This window comes from Artibeus jamaicensis, unplaced genomic scaffold (assembly GCF_021234435.1).
Source record: "Artibeus jamaicensis isolate MK-2021 breed Jamaican fruit bat unplaced genomic scaffold, CSHL_Jam_final contig_464, whole genome shotgun sequence".
Taxonomy (NCBI): Eukaryota; Metazoa; Chordata; class Mammalia; order Chiroptera; family Phyllostomidae; genus Artibeus; species Artibeus jamaicensis.
The window spans coordinates 18,433,783-18,453,150 of NW_026521842.1; the positions used below are offsets into that span (position 1 = coordinate 18,433,783).

The 19,368-nt window shown below is 38.0% G+C and overlaps 1 protein-coding gene across 3 annotated transcripts in view; it reads right to left on the reverse strand.

The window, feature by feature from the left end:
* NFATC3 (nuclear factor of activated T cells 3) overlaps positions 1 to 19,368 on the reverse strand; it is a 103,946-nt gene that overhangs the window by 16,795 nt on the left and 67,783 nt on the right. For all 3 annotated transcript variants that reach the window (XR_008391868.1, XM_037162560.2, XM_037162561.2), the window contains exons 7-9: positions 17,349 to 17,404; positions 16,081 to 16,207; positions 9,920 to 10,927 (exon numbers count right to left, since the gene is read on the reverse strand). Coding sequence is in view for 2 of the 3 variants with exons in the window: in XM_037162560.2 (XP_037018455.2) it covers positions 9,920 to 10,927; positions 16,081 to 16,207; positions 17,349 to 17,404 (1,191 nt within the window). In the remaining variant the exon portion in view is untranslated. The remainder of the gene's footprint in view (positions 1 to 9,919; positions 10,928 to 16,080; positions 16,208 to 17,348; positions 17,405 to 19,368) is intronic.

The window sequence follows — 19,368 nt, forward strand, 5'->3', positions numbered from 1 at the left end:
AATCCTGAAATTTATACAGAATCTCAAAGAACCCTGGAGAACTAAAAGTCTCAGAAAAGAAAAAAGATGGAGAACTCACACCTCCTGATTTCAAAACTGGCTACAAAGCTACAGTAATCAAAACAGTGTAGTACTGGCATAAAGACACACAGGCCAAAGAAAGAGAATAAAGAGCCCAGAGACAAAACCTCAGAATATACGGCTGATTCATTTTCCAACAAGGTCATAAGACATTCAATGCAGGAAAAGGCAGCCTTCAACAGATATCCACATGCAAAAGAATGGAAGTTGGTCTCCTACCTCACACCATATACAAAATTAACTAAGAATTGATTAAAGACCTAAACATAAGACCTAAAAGCATAAAACTCTTAGAAGAAAACAAAGAGCAAATTTTCATGACCTTAGATATTTAACAATGAGTTCTTAAGTATGATATTAAAAAACATAGCCAGGCAAAAGCAAAAACAGATAAACTGAACTTCCATCAAAGTTAAAAACATCAAAGGATACTATCGAGTGAGTGAAAAGACAACCCACATAAATGGGAAAATATATTTGCAAATAATATATTTCATATGGGATTAATATCCAGAATATATAAAAAATCCAAAAGATATAAAAAAAACCCCTACAACTTAATAACAAAAACAACTCAACCAAAAAATGGGCAAAAAATTTGAGTAGACATTTCTCCAGAGAAGATACACTTAATGACCAAATAAAGTCATGTAAAGATGCCCAACAAAATTAGTCACTAGGGAAATACAAATCAAAACTGTAATGACATACTACTTTATAGCCATTTAGGATGGATATATATTTTTTTAATCTTTCAAGGAAGTTTGTTTAAGGTACAAGAAAATTTCCAAGATTGCCCTGGCTGATGTGATTCAGTGGACTGAGTACCTATCTGTGAATTGAAAGGTTGCAGGTTTGATTCCCAGTTGGGGGGCATGTGAGAGGCAACTGATTGATCTATCTTTCACACATTGATGTGTCTCTCCCTCTCTTTCCCTCCCCCCTCTCTAAAAGAAAATAAAATCTTTAAAAAAAGAGAAAAATTTCAAGATTGACTATATGGAAAAAGCAAAATACATAATAGTACACATAATGTGGTAGTAAAAATAAGGGGGAAAATACACAATAGTTACAAATGCATATAATACTTCTGGCCTGACAGCCAAGAAACTAACTGGTAATTCCACCTGCCCATACAGAGGTCAGTCGGGTACCTTTGGTATTTTTAACACATGAATGCCTGACTTTTTAAAAAACCCAAATAAAATAAAATTTAAATACTCCCATTCTACATAAAGTCGCCTACAGATGCTTTTTTATTTTTATTTTTTAAAGACTATTTATTTATTTTTAGACAGAGGGGAAGGGAGGGAGGAAAAGAAAGATAAAAAAACAATGTGTGGTTGCCTCTCACATGCCCCCCACTGGGAACCTAGCGCACAACCCAGGCATGTGCCCTGAAATGGGGATCGAACCGGTGACCCTTTGGTTCACAGGCTGGCACTCAATCTACTGAGCGACACCAACCAGGGATACAGATGCTTTAAAAAAATTTTTTTTTAATTTACATATTTTTAGACAGAGGGGGAGGGAGAAAGAGAGGGAGAGAAACATCAGTGTGTGAGAGATATGTCAATCAACTGCCTCTTCCACACCCCTAACCAGGGACATGGCCCACAACCCAGTCAAGTACCATTACTGGGAATCAAACCAGTGACCTTTTGGTTTGCAGGCCAGTACTCAAGCCACTGAGCCACACCAACCAGGGCTACAGATGCTTTTAAATATACAAGATTATTATAAGGGACTTTGTTTCACATTCTTGTACATATAAAGCTAGAATGCCTGTAACCATCACTCTCAACCCTTCCCTAGCCTCCACCAGAATTAAGATTTTTCACACTTTTCCTCCTGTCTAGAAAGACAAGCTAATGGTAGACTTTATAAAAGTAAAAAAAAGTCACGTATCTTCAAGCAGAAAAGTTATTTTTATATATATTTACCTAAGTTTTATCAAATGCTAACATCCCTGGCAAGATTTCTTATTTAAAATATTTTTGTCCTGCCTTGACCAGTGTGGCTCAGTTGGTTGAGCAGCATCCCACAAAACAAAAAGCCATCAGTTTGATTTCCGGTCAGGGCACGTGCCTAGGCTGCAGGCCAGTCCCCAATTGGGACACATGCAAAAGGCAACAGCATCAATGTTTCTCTTACACATTGATGTTTCTCTCCCCCTCTTTCTCCTCCCCTTCCCCTCTCTCTATAAACAAATAAATAAACTCTAAAATATTTTTGTCTCTGTAAATGACCCTGTTTCAAAGGAACTCAAAAACAGGATATGAATTTTAAAATAAAATACTTTTTAGACACTGCCTTTGTATCTTACACATGGCAGACAAATATAAAGACTGTTTATTATGTTTATAGAGGTGAGATTATATAACCAATTATAGCTACTTCAGAAACCACTAAGCACATGTGACACAATCTAAATTTCAGACAGACCTGGATTCAAATGCCAGTCCCTGTGTTTGTGGCCATGTAATACTGAGAAAGTATGTAAGCTCTCTGCACCACATCTCTAAAATAAAGCTAAAAATTCACTTTTGAAATATAGTAGGGATAAATTAATGAGCTACTGGCAAAATACCTAGCACAGTGCTAAAAAAAGTTTTATTATTAAAAGAATAACCAAAGTTCATTGATTAGTTTTAAATATACTTTTGAAGTATATTTAAATGAGGTATTTCACTCGTGTTTATTGTGTTTAAATAAATAAAACAGAAGAAAGCCCTGCATAGTCAATGGTAAGAACATGTCACAAATGAGGTATTATAATCAGTTAGGGGCCCTGGGCTGGAGGGAGGTAGATAATACCTCCCTCCAGCCCAGGTTTGCAGGCACATCAAAAGTCTTCCAAATAAGTTCCAAATAAGTCTTCCAAATAAGTTATTTGGAAGACTTTTGATGTGCTGGTTTTCGACTGGTAGATGTCTTAAATTTTCCCCAGCTTGTGAGTCTTTTCTTATTATATACACATATGTCCAAGAGTGGTCATGTGTAAGGTCTTGAATTCCCATTATGGTGCATTCTACATATGATCCAAAAGATTTTACTTATGCCTGTGTCTGGAATTATAAACCATAAATATGTCTGAAGCTAAATAGTACACATGTGCTTTCCAGGAGGATTCATGAGTTACCCAGAGTCCCATTTAAAGGAGAAAGTTTAGTATTATCTACCTCCCTCCAGCCCAGGGCCCCTAACTGATTATAATACCTCATTTGTGACATGTTCTTACCATTGACTATGCAGGGCTTTCTTCTGTTTTATTTATTTAAACACAATAAACACGAGTGAAATGAGTATCCTACAGGTGAAATAGGACATTGACAATTTACCTCTCTGTTCCACCTTACCAGCTTCCTGCTTCCCCCAATCCAAGGTAACCGCCTGAATCTTTTGTTTAACATGCCCCTGCTACTTGAAAGCAGACTTTCTTCTTGTCACCTACATACAGAACTGTAGCAGCTGAGGTCACATCTACAGCTCCTGTTTACAGTCAAATTAGCAATTGCCCTACATTCAGGATCAGCATGTTACGGCACAGAGCCTGCAAGTGGCAGTGTCAGTTTTCACCACAGCAGCAGGTCAGGCTATATTTAACATGTACTCTCTTCTGTGCTGAAGGGCTGCAGCTGCGGCTGCTAGTTTTTGAAGAAAGCAGGACAAGTGGAAACTGAGGGACTCTAATGGAAAGTTGTAACTGGATGCACTTAGCTCAATCGCAAATTAAATGGGTCTGCATTTAAAGGTCTAAGATAGTCAAATTTAACAATACCATAATCTTAACTAAAATACTTAAAATACAGCTGTGACAACCGCTTTATTTCTGTGCTGTTTTAATATATTACATCATTTGATCCAAAAACTAGGGCATATACACTTTATAAAGCATGAATATGTTTAGGAAAAATTATAGCTCTAGGCATACAAACTAATGTATCAGTAAAAAGTCACTGATAGTTTTATAGATGTAGAACACACTTTTTAAGCAGGGGCAATGCTACATCTAGCTAGCAAAGAAAAAAATAGCAAAATAGTTTTGAATAATGTTCTTAATGGTAGAAAAAGTACACATTACAGACTTACAAAAAGTCTTGAAAAAGAAATTTTTGAAAAAGACATGCTTGAAAAAGAACATGGTTTGTTAAAGGTCAGTATTTTGCTGTTGTCATTACTCTGAGGAATCCTCCTGAGGAGGGAGCCAAACTACTCTAAAACAGAAATGCTTTCTAGAACTCTTCTGATCTTGGAAGGTTGTTTGTGAGAGGCCAAAATCACCTCAATGAAACTGAACAAGGACAGCTGTAAAGTTTAATCTTGGGTTCCAAAAACAACCTATCAAAAAGCCATGGGGGGAGGCAAGGGGAGAGAAAACATGTGATTTAGTCACACTTATGACTCACTAGATCTATATCAAGATGGAGCTAAGAAAATCCCCTGCACAAGCTAAGAAAATCTGCACAAGGAGGATGACAGGCCCAATCCTCTCTGAGCTGGCAAGAGTGTATTTATTCCCTTCCAATACTGAACTATGAAAAGGAACTAAAACAAAATACCAGGGTTCAAGCAGAGGGGAACTACCATGTTTGTGAGGGTGAGGGGAGGGTGCAGTTTGCTAGAGTGTTTTTAAGACTGGGAAAGACATCAAGATTTCACACATGTGAAAGGCTATTACAGAAGAAGGATTAGATTTGTTTTACATGAATCCAGAGGTATCAGAGACCACATAAAACAAAGACAGCTGCAACTCAAAAAGCTCTCAGAAGTTCCAAAGAGGCTGGCGAGGAAGAGACACACAGGAATATAGTGTCACTAGGGACACCAGAGTATGAACTTCGGTGTGAAACAGAAGAATGGAGTACAGACTAAAACTTCATTTATACCGAGACTCTAATACTAATATCCTTAAGATTGCTTTGGCTTCTCTCACAACCAAGGCTCTACAGACAAAATGCCACTTCTTTCATCTATCCTACCTGCTCTACACCTGCAGTCTCAACCTGTAGCTTGAAGAGAAATGTGACTGCAGATACTGGAAAAACTCCTAGGGTACTGAATTAGGGACCAGGAGGCTTTGCTAGCAGCTCAGTGTGTTACCCTGAATGAATAATTAGGCTCTACAAAACTCAAGTCTTTATAAAATGAGGGAGCCGTACTAGGATATTTCCAACTCCAAGTCTTGAATTTCTGAGCTGAGGTGCACTAGTTATCTCCTCTGTTAAATCTCACTGAATTTACAATAAAAAATTAAGGTGGCAATGTCCACATTTCTAAAACTAACATTCAAGTAATACTTGAATGATTCCTGACAAACTCCATCTTACTTAAAAACTTCAAAACTAAAAAGGATATTTTAATCTTTAACCTGATTTTAAAAAAGGGGAGGTGTTAAACAATATAAAATAGAAACAGGATTAAAGAAGTAATAGGATTAGATAAGTATATTTAACTAGTATAGTACAAATTAAAAAAAAATATTTGTGTCTTCAGTAAGACTTTGTACTTAACACAGCGCAATATAGAAAAGTTAAAAATAAAACTTGAGCTCAGGCTAGCTTTCAGTGCTATGGATGAAATAAAAAGGGAGTGCTACAAAACTAACTTCACAGGCTGATCTGATCATAAATTCCTAACTGGGCAGGTCACAGTGGGTAGTCATGCCCTAAGGCCTATAACTCCTTCAGCAAAAGGTTTTAAGCCAGCCCTACCCACTGTTCTGTACGTGTAGAGTAACACACCTTTGAAATACCAGCAGTCATACACCTGAAAGGGGGTAACCCTCAAGAGGGCACATAATTTGATTAATTTTGTTAACTCTCCTGTAATCCAATCTCTGCCTTGCTTTCTCCAATCTTCCATGTACTTCCTCCCTTAATTTCAAATACCTAAAAGAAGCTGCAAAATTGTTATTCTCAAGGGCTTGAGATCTTGCTCCTTGGCATACGTTGTCAGTTTGGCTCCAATAAACTCATAAAAATTCTCTACAGGTTTGGACATTTCTTATGTCAACAGTGCTTCTAATCCTTTTTGGCATGCTTAATGACTTACTTTTAAAGATTGCCAGAAAGGAGACATTTAAATACCATGAGATGTTGTTTTTAAAATAAATTTATATTAAAACTTTGCATAACTATAGGATTTTCTAGGCATCTAGAATTTACCTTCAAAGGCAAATCCAAAAAGTATAATCAATGAGTCAGCTGACTAATAAAATTTTGAGAGTTCAAGTTAAGCATCAAAAATTCAATTTACAAATATTGCATCCAATAATCTGAGGTGCGCTGGAGTACATTTCAGTTTTTCCCCCTCTTCAATGACCACTAGCACTACTAAACTTCTATCAAGTCTCCTGATAGGTGGCAATGAGGGAATTCAATAGCCAATCCTTGTCTTCTGTGGAGCTACAATCTGGGAACTTTTCTTGATCATACACAATGTATGGAGCAAAAATGAAATCACTTTTTTTTTTTTAGATTTTTAATTTTATTTATCTTTAGAGGGGAAGGGGGGAAGGTGAGAGGGAGAGGAACATCAATGTATGGTTGCCTTTCTTGCGTCCCCTGCTGGGAACTGGCCTGCAGGGAACCGGCCTGCAACCCAAGCATGTACCCTGACTGGGAATCGAACCGCGATCGTGTGGTTCGCAGGCCTGTGCTCAATCCACTGAGCTACACCAGCCAGGTGAAATCACTTTTATACTTGTTCTCAGAGACCTTATCTCTCTAGATTCTGTTTTTGCAACATATCTTCACATATTCAAAAGATAAAATTTTCACAAAACCTTTCCACAAGTTCCATTTGCTGCCCCGCCCCCATCTCTCCAAAATCACTCAATCTGTGATAAATTAGAAAAAGCAGGTTCCAGCCTTGGTCTCTTTTTAGAAGGAAAAAAAGTCTTCGTTTGGGAAGAAAATAAGCTAGAATACCTTTGAGACATGCTCAATATATCTCAATGTCTCCTGTTTCATCACAAATGTGTGGTAGGTTATCTATCATTCAAGGTCTCACCTTTTGTTTCAGGAATTAAAATTCTAAATATAAATATATATTTTTTTCTGCCCTGGCTGGCATAGCTCAGTGGAATGAGTGCAAGCCTGTGAACTAAAGGATCGAGGTTCAATTCCCAGTCAGGGCACACGCCTGAGTTGCAGGCCAGTTCCCAGCAGGGGACACATGAGAGGCAACCATACATTGATATTTCTTTCCCTCTCTCCTTCCCTTCCCCTCTAAAGATAAATAAATAAAATCTTTTAAAAAATAAAATAAATAAATATATTTTTCTAAATATAAATCTTAAAACCACTATGAATAGTCTAAAATTGCCAAAAGAACACATAGTTAACATTTTAAAAGCCTGTATATATTTGGAAAAGCCTTTATTTATTTAAAATCTGTTTTGCATTAAAGTAGTAGCCTCCTCTCTACCTGGTGTTCATCATTATTAAGCAATGACGTGCCAACTGTGCATAAAGAGAACACAATACCAGAGCCCTCAAATACTACCAGTAGTGTGACAGACCAGATACAGTAGTGAACATGTGTTCAAGCAGTGAAATTCTGCACACACATTCACAGAGCACATTGCACTAATCTTAAAATTTTTGTTTTTTAAAGATTTTATTTACTTATTTTTAGAGAGGGGAAAGGAGGAAGTGGGAGAAAAAAACATCAATGCATGGTTGCCTCTCAAGGGCCCCCCACTTAAGACCCGGCTCGCAGGTCTTCAATTCCCAGGCATGTGCCCTGACTGGGAATTGAACTGGTGAGCCTTTTGTTCATAGGCTGGCACTCAATCCACTGAGCAACACCAGCTAGGGCTAATCTCTAGTAATCAAAAAAAAAGTCTGAGGGACCCCCTTTAGCAGTGAGTTCTAACCATCAAGCCTGCTGCTGATGAGAGGTAGCTGTACTGCTCCAAGAAAAAGCTACTGTGAAAAGATCTGATTCTAGTCTCAGCTCCGCTACTCATCAATTGTGTGACCTTCAGAAAGTCCAATTCTTTAAAAGTCACTATCTGCCCTGGCCAGGTAGCTCAGTTGGTTAGAGTGTCATCCCAATATGCCACGGTTGCGGGTTTGATCCCTGGTAAGGGCACATACAAGAAGCAACCAATGAATCCATCGATAAGTGGAACAACAAATTGTTATTTCTCTTTCTCTCTCAAGTCAATACATTAAAAAAATTTTTTAAAGTCACTATCTCAGAGATAAAGGATTGGTGAAGATTAAATCTGAAAAGGAACAGGAAAATATTATACAAATTGTAGGTGTTGCTTCAGTTTATACAAATATCTTCTCTTACACACAAATGACCTGGTATATCATCCCCTTTTGGCTTTGAAAGCCATCTTCTACTATGCTGTTCATCATCCAGCCACAGACAATCAAGCTTTCCCAGATACAGTTCTATGCTTCTGCTTATGTTATCTGATTTGCCCTCTGATCCTCATTTTGAAAACATACTCATCCTCCAAGGTCAAAAGTCATCTCAAGGTAGACTTGCTAAATCCTTATGGAGTCTGTCACATTTCCCTGATCTTCTAAAGTGCTTCTCTTATATTTTAGTGATAAGTGACTCAGACCCACTGTATTGATAATTGTGTACTGATCTAATGGTAAAGACATGGGAGGGGGAAGTATCACATTTTATTTACCTTCCTTCCCCCTTATGCTTGGAATTTGAAATTTGAGACCAGTTTTGCAACTAAGTAGTAAAGTCAGCCTTTCTAGATATGTCAAGGAGATGACTGAGCTTAAATTACTTTTCTATAGATTAATACAAAACCAGAGAGAACTAAAATTCTATACCCATGTTTCAGAATCTTTGGCGTTTTCATATCGAATAACACTTACAGGTAACTTTCATCACTGAATTCCTATTTAGAAAAAATTTCACTACCATATAAATGATGATAAAGTCAAGAATAAACCCTATAACTATTACCTAAAAATTGCATTTTGGGGAATTTTCATTTGTTGAAACAACTAACATTCCAGAGTTTGTTCCCCGATTTACTGATTTTATTTAACAAAAAAACAAAAAAAAAAACAAAAAAAAACACCTGGCTGGTGTGGCTCAGTGGATTGAGTGCCAGCCTGCAAACCAAAAGGTCACGAGTTCCCCAGTTGAGAGTGCTTGAGAGGCAACCACATATTGATGCTTCTCTCCCTCTCTCCATCCCTCCCTTCTCTCTAAAAATAAGTAAATAAAATCTTTTAAAAAAGAAAAACAGAGGACTACATAACAACTTGCTATATTTATATAAAGAACTTTTTACTTTGGTGCCAACAACTGTGCCAGCAGCAACGAACCAGTCCAATCTCGTACTATCTCCACTATCTGACTCAGCAAGCTAGAAGGGCTACGAAGGAGCAGGTTCTTTACTTGTGTGAGTCTCAAGAACAGGAATTCTATCTTGAAACATTCCTAATATTTCCAGCATCTAACTCTGCCCTGCAAATGATGGCATTCTGCAATGTTTACTAAATTAACACTCCTGAATGTCACTCTCTAGACACTGTGACCTTATTATATGTTCTGGAAAAAAAGATGCTCAGCAAATCTCATGTCCTCAATTCCATCACAAATGGATGGTAGATTATCACTAAGTTCTCACACTTTGCAACAGATACTAGTGGTAAAAAAAAGTCTACAGCACAGATTTTCAGGTCTATTCTTAAAATAATGTATCAACATATCTCTAATAACAACAACTTTGAAAAGCCCAAACACATGCCAATAAGCAACCTATACGGTAGCTTTTTCACTCCTCTTACTTAGAGAAGGAAGTTTCTGGATCTTCACTGCTTCAAGAACCTAAAGATGAACTTACCATCATCTAAAGTGATGTCCTGTAGACCAATTGTTGAAAAGTTAGGTTCTTGCTCTTCAGGTTCAGGTTTAATGTTCACAGTTGCTTTGTCAGATGAAAATGAAGTTGGATCACACAAATTGTGACATATTAAGGATGAAGGTGCAGAAAGACCTCCCTGACCTGTACTTTGTGCTTGAGTTGAATGCTGTCCAGAATGCACTCTGGTGGCTAGAGTTGGTGATGAGGCAGTTCCTGAGCTAGGAGATTGGTAAGGCATAGGCTGTAGCTGAGGAGACGGAGGTCCGGAGAGTGGTGAACTGGCCAGGGGATGAGAAACTGCTGGGGAAACTGTTGTAGCAGACCCTAATTGTGAAGAACCATATGTAATAGACTGTAACTGGGGGGAAGGCTGACCTGTAACCTGGTCAGCCACTGGAGAAGAAAGAGATCTTTGTCCTGTGTTTGAACAATGGTATTCCATTGACTGCAGATGAGGGAGGGTATGCATAGAATGAGGTATATGGGTTAAGATATGTCCTGGTGAGGCTGAGTTTGAAGAATGAAAAGGTATGGATGATGGTGGTTGGCAGCCAAGATTTATTAAACTAGGAAGAGCTGCATCTTGCTGAAACAAAACTGGAACAAATTCCTGACTAGAGGCAGCATTAATAGGAAGACAAGTTGGTCCATTGTACACAACATTAGTTTGCATAGGCTCATAGGAAGACCCAACAGGAGGTGTTGGTATGACTTGAAAAGGCTGGTGCATGACTGAAGACGGTATCATATGCTGTTCTTTACGAGCACTCTCATCCCTACACTGCAACTGTGGCAGATGAGATGATGTTACCATGGATGCATACGTCTGCTGGATGGGACAACCCAAACTTCTCTGTGCTGACAGTACACTGTCACATCCATGTCCTGTATCTGAGGAAGGCCTCTGGGTCTGAGCAGGATGAGGCAGAGGCAATGATGGAACTGAAGCCAAGTCAATTTCCTCTCTGTGTTCTTGCTTCATCAAAACTGGAAAAAAAAAATTAAATCAAATGTCATTACATAATACAAAAAAAAAAGTAAAAGCCTTCATTCTAGGCTACACAACGATAGTACAAATCCAAGTCACACACTGCCTGTAACAATGGAGAATGCAAAAAGGAAAAAAACAACCACCTTCAAAATGCCTTCAGAGAAGACAGATAATATAAAATATGTGAAGTCAACAAGCATAAGGCAACAGGGAATGGTTCATGCTCTAAAAGTATTCAAGTTAAAAAACAAAAACAAACAAAGGCCATGCTTTTAAGCACTGCAGTAATACTCTATTATCAGTGAAGATTCCACTTTATCATTCCATTGAGCAAAACAGAAAATATAAATTATCAGCTATTATCCCTTATCACATCAAAAAAAGGGCAGATTCATGTTTTAGGACAAGTCTACCCCATGAAAGGACTACTCAAAGCAGGAATCAATGCATTTTGCTTATTTTGTTTAATATGTACATCAAAACAGAAAAGAACCACCAGTTAATTTGTGTGTCAAGACAACTGATTTCACTGTTTCTCTTAGCAAGCACTTGAGTCCATTTTTCTAGAAATTATCTACTTTAGCTTCCTACTGAAGTGCTATATAACTCATTCAAAAATAATTTTCCTAAATTGACATCTCCTGTTCCTTTCAAGTTTGTACCACTTATTAACATAATTAAAAATTTCATAATCTTCACAAAATAGAACTACAGTTGACCCTTGAACGACAGAGGTTTGAACTGTGTGAGTCCACTTAAACACTTATTTTTTTCCAATAAATATCTGTGCTGTTTTGGGAGTCCACAGATGGGGAAGGTCGACTGTAATTCATTTTACATCAAAAGAAAATAACTATGAGACCCAAAGCAAGGTAAAAATCTCATCTGAACATTTACCAAACCCCTGCCAAGTACCATTCTCTTCACCTAAGCATGGTCTTTATCTGAGGAAGTAAATTAAGACCATCCTGATAATATCTTTTATTGTAGAAGAGGCAACTAGTGAAGAACAACTTGTTTGGGGGGCATTTAGGTCCTACACTTCAGTCTGGCTTCCTGGCAAGAACAGCATGGGCTCAGCATTCATCCACTTAAACTTCTAAATCTGGCAACTGGTGAGCCAACAACCCCAAGGACAGAGAAAAAGGTACATCCCCAGTCTTGTTGCTTCTGGTGCAATGCTCATATTCCTGGCCCAGTCCTCCATTCAGATTCTGATTCTTGTAGAGGTGTTTCAAGTACAGTTCACTGTGTCTACTGGCTCCTAATCTAATGCCTTTAAAAAAAAATCCTCACCTGAGGATGTTTATTGATTTTAGAAAGAGCGGAAGGGGGAGAGAGAGTGAGTAAGAAACATCAATGTAAGAGAGAAGCACTGATCGGCTGCCTCCCATATGCGCCCTGACCAGGGATTGAACCCACAACCTAAGTATGTGCCCTGAGCGGGGATTGAACTGGCAAACTTTTGGTGTGTGGGATGACTCTCCAACCAACTAAGCCACCTGGCCAGGGTTCTACTGTCTTAACGTACTTATTTTCTGACTTTGGCAGAACTAGAGCTTTCTCCCTGGACCAGTGAATTTTTTCCCCCTCTTCTACTTCAACCCTTACTCTGGTCCCAGGAAAGCCACAGTAAATTCTATACCCAAAGTTACAGTTCTGCGTAAGGAGGGAGAATATCAAGAAAGCCTACTCTCATCCCTGAGCAGATGAGGCCTGCACTAAAAAGGAGAGGGAGGGATTGAAAACTCCAGCAAAACATCTATCTTTTTTTTGCATGATCCAAACCTTATTTCTATGTTCCTGACCCATATCTTTACATCTAGACTGAGAGTTCTGCTTTGCTAAACCAAGTGTATTTCCACACTACCAAACCAAGTATCACCCTTTAGTCTGTAAGGGATTCAGACTCCAACCTGACCAAAAGGAAATCCCCATTGGTCATCTATGGTAACTTATTCTTGTTTGAGGGAAATAACATTTGAGAGACCTTACAATATCTAGAATGAACTGAGTTTTAAAACAGATTAACTCTACCTTTCGTGTTATATATGCTCCTTTTCAAATCTAACATGTTGATGGATGGAATGATACAGAAAAATTCACTGGTGTTATAGTTTTCAAAGTATGAGAAGCCTCATGTTCTTCTTCAATTGGTGAATGTAGAAGAGTAGAATCCAAAGAGTGGGAACGCTCTGAATTTCCTCTTCCAGTACAAATAGAGCACCTAAACTTGCTTTAGTTCTTTTTTTATATATTGGCTTTTTGCATAAAAATCAAAGAATAAAATAATTTAAGCAATTTGAAAACCACTGCTTTGGCCTTATATTCTCATTTTATACAGAAGTTAATCAGTGGGTACAGTCTGGCACAGAACTGAGATCTGATATCCTGATTGTAAGGCAAGTTTTCTCTCCCAATCAAAACCACCACAATCCAAAAGTCAGTCTGTCTGATCAACTATTTACAACACAGAATATATTTTCCTACAGGCAAAATACTACACAAGAGTCTGGCTCTAATGCTGCCTTTAAAAGCTCCATTATTCCAAAACCAGAGCGCAGATGATACCTCCAGTACAAAAAACTTCTGCTAGGCTTCAGACAGAGATACATTCCCCTCAACAACTTCAGGGATGCTGGAGTAAGGGTGAGACTCCCCCATCAGAAGTTCTGGAGCTGGTGGCTGGGAATAAGTTCAGGCAGCACCACTAAAAAAGAGCTCTGTGCTCTATTAACTACCTTCATTTTATAAAGTAAACTGATTATGGGACAAATAATGCTAAATAGCATTTTTAATTTTCAAAGAACTTAAAAGATTCAGACATTTGCAATTAATTATTTTTTTTAAAGATTTTATTTATTTATCTTTAGAGGGGAAGGGAAGGAGAGAGGAAGAGAAACATCAATGTATGGTTGCCTTTGGTGCGTCCCCTGCTGGGAACTGGCCTGCAGGGAACCAGCCTGCAACCCAGGCATGTGCCCTGACTGGGAATTGAACCTCAATTGTCTGTTTTGCAGGCCCGCGCTCAATCCACTGAGCTACACCAGCTAGGGCTGCAATTAATTATTATTTCTCTACTCTTATTGATGGGATTGGTCAGATGCCTATTGCTAGGAAATTGCCGAAAAGGTAACAAACTGACAAATCCTTTAATAAAAAAACAAGAAACTTATGACTACCTAAAATTTTTATAGGTAAAATTTTAATAGGAATTACTTGCCACAAACATAAAAGGCTAAAATCTTTAATATAAAAGAACTCACACAAATTAACAAGACACATGAAATAACTCTAACATAAAGACAGGGTTAAATAGTAGGATATAAAGAAACTATTAAAATTCTGCAGAACTCTTATCTGCTGATGAGAAAAAATAAATATGCTCATGCTACAAAATTAGTATATATGATATTTTTCCATTTCTATTTTCAAAAGTTGTATATATATGGGTCAAAAGGATCTAGAAGGACAGAATAATAGTTTGATGGAAGAAAATTTGGGTGTTTTAAAATATTTTCCCAACTTGTCTTTATAAAGAATTCACGGTAATGTATTTGTTTTTGTAAAAATTTTATTTAAAAAAAAAATCAAATGCTACAGAGATAAAAACAGCAATCAATCAGGACAAGGACTGTCCAAACATCCCTGTGTGTCCATCCTTCCTTCTGTTAGTATGCCACCTGATTTGTGTTCTGTCAACTGTAAGGCCAGTGATGACAGCTGTAGTCCAATCCAATACTCTCCCTGTGCTCTGGGGGCCCCACTGATTTTCATTCTCCTATGGAATGCCCACAGGGACACTGCCTTATGTCCTCTCGGTTTATGAGCTACCAATGTAAATGTGTTACATTCTTCTTTCTGTTTACCGTTCAATTACTGTTCAATCACCACTATGATGGTAGTCATCAAAACCTCTAATCTGCTGACACTATTGCTCCCCCCATCCATTCCCAGCAGCCCTCTCCCTTCTTATTCAGGTTAGACTTTACAGTCCCCATCTCAACAGTATTTGATAAGACTCCTGAACTGTATGTCATTAGTTGTTGTCTTTGTAACAACTGTATCAAAGTTGTCCACACTCTTCAAACTGCCATATAACCACACTCCCCTCTACTCACAACAGGAAACTTCACATGTCATTCTTTACAGAAAAAAAATGACCCTATCATATGGAAACACACTAAATTTTCTAATACTGTATCTATAAACCTTCCTAATGCACATCCATCATGTTCATTTTCTTTACCTTCCCTCCTGTTCTCCTATCTAAGGCTCATTCTACCTTCTGTATTCTAAATCCTATGTCCTTCCAACTTTCTGAGGAGCCTAATAATCTTTTATCTTCATTAATGTTCTCTCCTTTAGGCATTCAAAACACTACCAATTTGAATCACCTTTTCTCCCCCAAAGATTTTCTTTATTTATTTTCAGAGAGAGGGGAAGGGAGAGAGAAAGAAACATTGAATGGTTGCCTCTTGCATACCCCCAACTGGGGACCTGGCTGGGAATCCAACTGGTGACCCTTTGGTTTGCAAGCCAGTGCTCAACCCACTGAGCACATTAACCAGGGCAAATCACCTTTTTAATACTGAGTGTCTCATATACACACACACCTCACTCTCCTCAGCTAGTAATTTGAAAACACTGATTATTGACATCTTACAGAGACAGAAGAAATATGAGGAAAATAATTTTATTTTTAACTTTTTAATGTATTGAGTACATGATATATAACATTGTAAAATTTAAGGTGTACATGTAATTTGATATATTTATGTATTGTAGAAAAAATGATATGTGAACACAAATTTAATGTCACCCCCTGTTAAAGCTCACTTCTTGCAGTTCACACATATTCAAAACACTTGCCCTTCCTGTAGTACTGGTGATTTTTGGTAGCTTCTAAAAAACAGACTCAAATCTACACTCAAACTTCTAATTTCCTTATAATAAATGACTACAAAATAACAACTGTTATCATACCTAACATTTAAAGTCAATATAACCTTCAGAGATGAGACATATGCTAGAATTTTTACTGATTATAAGCCACCCTACCTTGAACACTGTAATATAGGATGCACCAAATAACTTTTTATTCATTATGAAAGAAAGGTCTATAGTAAACCATCACAACTCCTCATACCTGGTGTGTAAGTAAAACGTTGAGACTGGCTTTTTTTCCTCTTGCCATTGCAAAGATAAAAGTGCACCTGCACTGCAGCTGTAACTGCTGGGTTATGATATGGAGGAACTTCAAGGACAATGTGGGCCTAAGGAGCATGGAAAGCAAGATTGTGTTACATTCAGAACTAAAAATGAAATGCACCTGCTAAACTCAGCACTACATGAGCCTTAGATCTACCCAGGCCCTTCCATCATAGATCATTATGCAGAACAACTGATTATGTCTAGAGATATAGTCTAAGGATACTTCAGTCTATGGACACTTTAAAAAGATAAGCTCTTTAAAGTTAAAGGAAAAATTACTTTTTATTCACTCAACTGGGTTTCTTGTTGTAGCAGAAATAAAAGGTCTTACATACTTTGAAGTGAAATACTTTGTTCAAGTAAGTATTACAGGTGAATATTGCAGGCAGAATGTAGAGCTCCTTGCCCCTAGTTAAGGGGCAGTTACATTTATATAGTTCTAAAATTACATTCAGCCCTCTGAAGACAATCCATGAGGCCAATGTGGCCCCTGGTGAAAATGAGTTTGATACCCCTGCTATACATCTTAACAGGAAGTCTATTCTCATTTTTAATGAAGTTTCTTATTTCCCAAGTTACGTTATATTCAGATTTCTTATCTTAAATTTTATATTCAAAATGTTCAAAATTGTCAATACACAAAATTTGTATCCATATAAAAATAATTTTACACAAGTAGCATGAAAACCTTCAGCTCCAAACCGAATGCAGTCTCTCACATTGCTTCCCCAAAGTCTTTGAACAGTACTGTGGGAAGTGGTATTCTCTATTACAGAGAAGAGTCTGTCTCCATGCCAACCAGGAAGGAACCACAGCTTTCTGTAGAATCCTGAATGGCCTGATGCTGAAGAGTTGGAAATAGCGAGGGCTTGTCCTCCTCCTGTTTCTGCCTACTATATATGGTCTTTACTGAGTCCGTTTGATTTCTTCACTGAGTTCAGAGTAATAAATTAATGGTAACTTCACTAAGAAACTTTTAATAATCTTTCATCTCTAATTTTGCCTATCCTATACACAAAAAGGTGAAAGACACAAGTTATCTTTCGTCAACTTTAATTTTAATATCAGAAAGTATCTCATTATCTAAATAGATACTTTCCTATTACTCAATAGATAAAAGACTCCTCATCTACACCATAAGCAGCACTAATTTTCTCATTAAGCTTCTAAAATATTTCTAAAGAAATAAGATAAATTTCTTACCCCTTGACATTTTTCCCTGATTATTTTCCCTTCTACCTCCCACTGAGGTCGTCCATCTGTTGAAAGAAACAATTTACAGTTAAAAGGAATTCAAGTCACAAAGCATATAAACAAAAATCGAGTGTTATTTAGTATCACAAATTTACTCGCAAAGGGCATCTGTTTCTCGCTGACTTCCATAAAGATACTGGGATGCCTGGGTTAGCAGGCCTCATTGAGTTTATTCTACTAAATGATATCTGAAAATCCTGTGAGAGCATCTCCACCAAGAAGTGGCCAACTTCTGCTAGTATGCCTTAAGTAATGGAAAATTTACTCTCTTACCAAGTAACCCACTTCCTCTCTGGACAATAATTGCTGCTAGAAAGCTCTCTGTGATAGATCAAATCTGTCTCCTTAAAATATCTAACACTTGTCAAGTACTACTCCTTGCAGCCACCACCCATAGTTGTTTAAAAGCAGCTACATTTGTCTTGTCTCCTGCTGGCTAACATCTCCAATTCTGCATCTGTCCTTTATACAACAGTTTAGACTTCCTCGTCACTCTTCCTTGAATATTCCTCCAGTGTGACCATCTCTCTCCAAATGTCCCAGGCCCAGGACTGAATAGTCCAGGTGAGAAATGACCCAGCACTGAAGACAGTAACTAAAGCTCTTAGCATCCTTATGCAGAGATGTTGTGTCTCTGTTAGTAAGTTTTCTGAGGCAGTTGCACCATGTTCTCTCTTGCACTTGCACTCGCTGTGTGTATTCAGAAGTGTCCCTCGGTCTGCCACATTTCCTATTGCCCAGCTCAAGCTCCCACACTGTGCGCTTACGCAGCTGCCCTCCCAAACCCTTGTTATGTTGATTTCTCCCTAGTGGACTTTATTTTCTTAGATCATTTTGTGTGTCAAGATCTTTTTGGATACTGATGGTCTTCTAAAATGGACTTCTAGGCTTTCCAGATTTCTGTCACATGAAGATCTACCCAGCATATTTTGTCTCTTCATCCCAAGTGACCTGTTTACCTGGAGAGAGCCCCACCTGCTACTAAAGCTCTCCTTCCAGTCTGATGAACTTCTGTTCTAAAGTATTCTTTTTACATCAGAGCATTCACCCAGGGACTAACCTACACAACTATCTCCACAGCCAGCATGACTTCACATGGTCTATGAAGATATTAGGAAAGACTCAATCAAATATGCCTTCTAGATTGTGACTATCATTTTCTGTCCAGAAACTAGGTAATAGCTATCCTTGTACACAAGAGGCACTATTAAAAAATGCCTACCTAAGCCCTGGCTGGTGTAGCTCAGCGGATTGAGCTCGGGCCTGTGAACCAAAAGATTTAGTGGTTCGATTCCCAATCAGGGCACATGCCTGCGATGCAGGCCAGTTCCTAGCAGGGGCCAGTTCCCAACAGGGGAACATGAGAAGCAACCATACATTGATATTTCTCTCCCTCTCTCCTTCCCTTCCCATCTAAAGATAAATAAACAAAATTTGAAAAAAAATTTAAAAAATGCCTACTTAGCATTATAGCTCCAGTTCAGCAATCATTTGTTGGGTCCCCTGTGCCAGACACTTGGGCTATTGAAATAATAAAGATAAGATAACTTGCCTTCAGTCTGTGGCTAAAAGGCAAATACAAACAATTCATTATAATGAAATGTGGTGGTCACACTAACTAATAAAAGTGCATTCTGGAGGAACCAAGATGCTTGTGATGAAAGTATGAGACAAGAAAGGCTTCCTAAGAAGCTCTTGAACTAAGGCTTAAATATAAGGTGGAATGTAGATGATGCAGGGAGAAGGGTAGTCTAGGCTGAAGAGATAATATGAGCAAAAGCAAGGTGGCAAGAAACCACATGATATAGGGAACCATAAGCAGCTGTCTTGCTGGAGTATAAAGTATGAAGCAGTGAGCAGTAAGAAACAAGGGTGGAGAAAGAAAAGGGTGTCGAGAAGAAGAGTAAATAGCTGACTGTCAAATTTTTAGTGCCCTAAATGCCACATTAAGGAGCCTAAAAAATGAAGA